This window comes from Olea europaea, unplaced genomic scaffold (genome assembly GCF_002742605.1).
Source record: "Olea europaea var. sylvestris unplaced genomic scaffold, O_europaea_v1 scaffold747, whole genome shotgun sequence".
NCBI classification, from domain to species: domain Eukaryota; kingdom Viridiplantae; phylum Streptophyta; class Magnoliopsida; order Lamiales; family Oleaceae; genus Olea; species Olea europaea.
The window spans coordinates 698,853-702,452 of NW_019265877.1; the positions used below are offsets into that span (position 1 = coordinate 698,853).

Genomic DNA, 3,600 nt, shown 5'->3' on the forward strand with positions numbered 1-3,600 from the left:
ATTGTCTAGAGTTTCATCTATATTCAAAAGCTCAGTTATAGCATTGAGTTTCCTCACACTTCTGCTCAATTTTTTTATGTTTATTTTAGGATATAAAAGACAATCCATTGAAGATCAATTTTAGACTTAATTGTATATTAATTAGAATGCAAATTTTTCAATTTGTTTACCACATATATAGAAGTCCATAAAATACTGAGATGCTTTCAAGCTTATCAATATATTTTTACTCCCATAGAGTTTATCACTAATCAATTCTTCCTTCCCCGAGGAAATGTTGCTTGTATATGGGCTAAAAAAATGGTCAATGAAATCAATGGAAAATGACAAGACATTTCATTCATTTTTCATGTCACTTTTCTGAATCATTTCTTGTAGCTTAACTAGATTGACCAACAAAAATTTTCATAACCACTAGAAACAAAATATTCACAATTCGGAAAAAAAAAAAAAAATAATAATAAAATTTATGGCCTCTAACAAGAAACACAAATGACGTTCAAATATTTGAAATCGATTGGCACACAATTGTATCAAGAAAGAACAATAAAAATTAATATGCTTACCACTAAATATATTAAATTTCATAAGGTCATCACTGTATTGAATGCGTAGCCCCTGTTTGTTTCTCATTATTTGTCCATTAAAATGAAAAATATGACCGTTTTCATTATATCAAGTCACCATATTTGACTTTCTATCTCTTCTATAGTGCTCTGTAATAGTTATATTTTTCGTTCTCATTTTTATATTAATGTGTATCAAACGGGACAGTAATCAAACAATAACTACTCTCCTAAAAGGAATATGTATACGCCTAATTATCAAGGAGCGAACCTTTTCAGTGATAAGTATCGGATTGTTGGCGAGTTGACAACTTTAGGTATGAAATCTAGTGGTGCATCCCCCACATAAGCACGAAAGGAAGACGGAAAAGTTACAAGTCGAGAAACTGTAAACCTGCTTCTTCGAAACCTTACCTTGTCGTTTGCCATTGCTCATTAAAATGTTTTGGCATTTCTTTCTTCAAGCCCCTCTATTCAGACCATTCTAGACAACGAATTCAACTTTTAGTTTATATTCCTTCCATATGAAGTTAGATAGAAGTAAACAACATAAATTGATAATTCATAGCAATATTTTCAACGGATCGAACATGATAAAATAGAAATAAAAGTATAATTGCACAAACGAAATTTATTGATGGATAACATACATGAAATGTATGGATACCAAACTAAAGGTAAGTACCTAAATTACCAAACTCGAGTACAAAGGACACGATAATATTAATAAAAAATAAAAATAAATATCAAGAAGAGGATGGAGGATATTGGCTAGAATTCCATTTGAAGTTAGATAGAAGTAAACAACATAAATTGATAATTCATAGCAATATTTTCAACCGAACGAACATGATAAAATAGAAATAAAAGTATAATTGCACAAATGAAATTTATTGATGGATAACATACATGAAATGTATGGATACCAAACTAAAGGCAAGTACCTAAATTACCTAAACTCGAGTACAAAGGACACGATAATATCAATGAAAAATAAAAATAAATATCAAGAAGAGGATGGAGGATATTGGCTAGAACTGGTCCATGATGGTGCAGGAAAACTTGTGTTATTTTGATTTTCTTGTGGCCGGAAATTGACTGATTGTCCACCAGAAGATGATGCAGAAGTATAAAACATTTGATCCGACAAATTTATCGGAAAATCACCACTGCTTTGAAGTAATTGCGAGTATTCCCAATAATCCCTGGAAATGTTTTCGGGGATTTGGAAAGGCTGTGTTTGCATGAATTCTGGAGGAAACACCGCCGTCAGTGAAGGAGGCATGACGGCGATAGGTGGTTGTGGGGTGGCAGAAATGGCCAATTGTGTGGATTGTGAGAAATGGGATGGTGGCAAGTTTGTCACATTTTCAGGGAAATTGAGTTTTGCTCTATTGCCTCTGAACCTCAGGGCGGCTTCATCGTAAGCTCTAGCGGCGGCCTCCGGCGTCTGGAAGGTTCCAAGCCAGACTCTGGCGGCTTTATGTGGATCTCTTATTTCTGCTGCCCATTTGCCCCATGGCCTCTGTCTCACTCCTCTGTATCTTCTTCTTGTCTCTCCTGTTTCTTCATGTGAACCCACAAACAGTTCTGTTTGTGGAATTTGCTCTGCCGCGGAGGTGGCTGTAGGTGTTGTGAAACTAGCTTCTGCATTCGGCTCTGCAAAAATAATAAATTGTACATGCAAATTATACATGCACTAATAGTATATAAATGATAAATAAAATCAAGGTTTAATCATAAGATTAAGTAAATAACCAGATTTGATAGAAGAAGATGATTCTCCGAGGCCTCGATGAACACTGTGGAATTGTTCTGGAAGAATATCTTCTGCATCACGTCTTCTCTTATGGCCAGCAAATGGAGGAAAATTAGATGAATAAATATTTCCAGAGTCTCCTCCGTAGCTCCGCCCTGATATGACATGCGACAACGCCGTCACCATCACTGACCTCTCTCTGGACTGACCATACTCGGAAAAAATTAGCGGCGGATGCGGCGGTGGCAGCTGCAGCCCGGAAAATAGATAATCCGATCGTTCTTGTTGTTGCATTTGGTAGTACGGAACATGAGGAGTGGCTGCGACGGTGGATGTGACTGAAGTGGTGGTTGTTGTAGTTTCTGTATCATCCGGTGCCGGAAACCTGGCAAACTCACCGCTACCCCCTTGATTCGCCACCTTGAATAAGAACATGCACCAAACCCAGAATTTTTTTTTTTTCAAAATAATTATCAGATTTCCTACGTAGTTTTCTTCAAACTCGCAGAACGGAAAGGATTAAACATTGCATGAATAATTCCCCCTGAAATAAAATGCAATGAGATTTATAATAAATTCTGGAAACAGCAGCTCTTTGAAGACTTTCTTTTCTCTTTTTTTTTTTTTGGTTTTGGGGGGGGCGGGGGGGGGGGGGAAATTGTCAAAGAAAGGCAAATTTTAAGAAAGAAATTAATTCAAACTTGTATGTCCGTCAATGGAGCAGTGCTTTCTCTCTGTGTGATTTCTGCAAAATGTGCTAGATTGTAATAATAATTAATTTCGAAAGAGGAAAAATTTGCTTTTTGTTGCTGTGTAAAAGAAAATATATATGATGCCAACAAAACATTGAATAGAGCCATGTTTCACGCACCGTTTGACTGATATGGCAAAAGGATTATTATACAAAACATCCCTGGTTTCTTTTTTTGTTTTTAGCATTTTCACCATTATTTTTATCTTTCACGCAGAAATCATCATTTTCACCCAATTTTTCAATAAAAAGTTGTGAAACAACAAATTTACCCTCCTATTTAAATAAAATAAAAACAAAGAATTTATTATAATCATACTCCCAAATTTTTTTAAAAAGTGCAAACAAATCCCAAATAATTGTAGTGTAACAAATAAAAATTGTAGTGTAAATATAAGGATGGAAATTGGGAGGGATGGGGTTCGGGCAATTATTTTCGTCCCCATCCCGTTTAGGTATTTTCTCCTTATCCTACTTGAGGATAGGGTGAGGACGGATGTATGTGTACCTTCCTTTCAAGGGAT

General features: G+C 35.5%; 1 protein-coding gene across 1 annotated transcript; it reads right to left on the reverse strand.

Moving 5' to 3' along the window:
• Window positions 1–1,419: 1,419 nt before the first annotated feature.
• Window positions 1,420–2,953, reverse strand: LOC111391077 (ethylene-responsive transcription factor ERF110-like). The gene is made up of 2 exons (XM_023016219.1): window positions 2,325–2,953; window positions 1,420–2,225 (listed from the first exon to the last, which is right to left on the reverse strand). Exons 1-2 carry the CDS (start codon window positions 2,758–2,760, stop codon window positions 1,573–1,575), a joined length of 1,089 nt encoding a protein of 362 aa, XP_022871987.1. The 5' UTR covers window positions 2,761–2,953; the 3' UTR covers window positions 1,420–1,572.
• Between the last annotated feature and the right edge of the window lie 647 nt (window positions 2,954–3,600).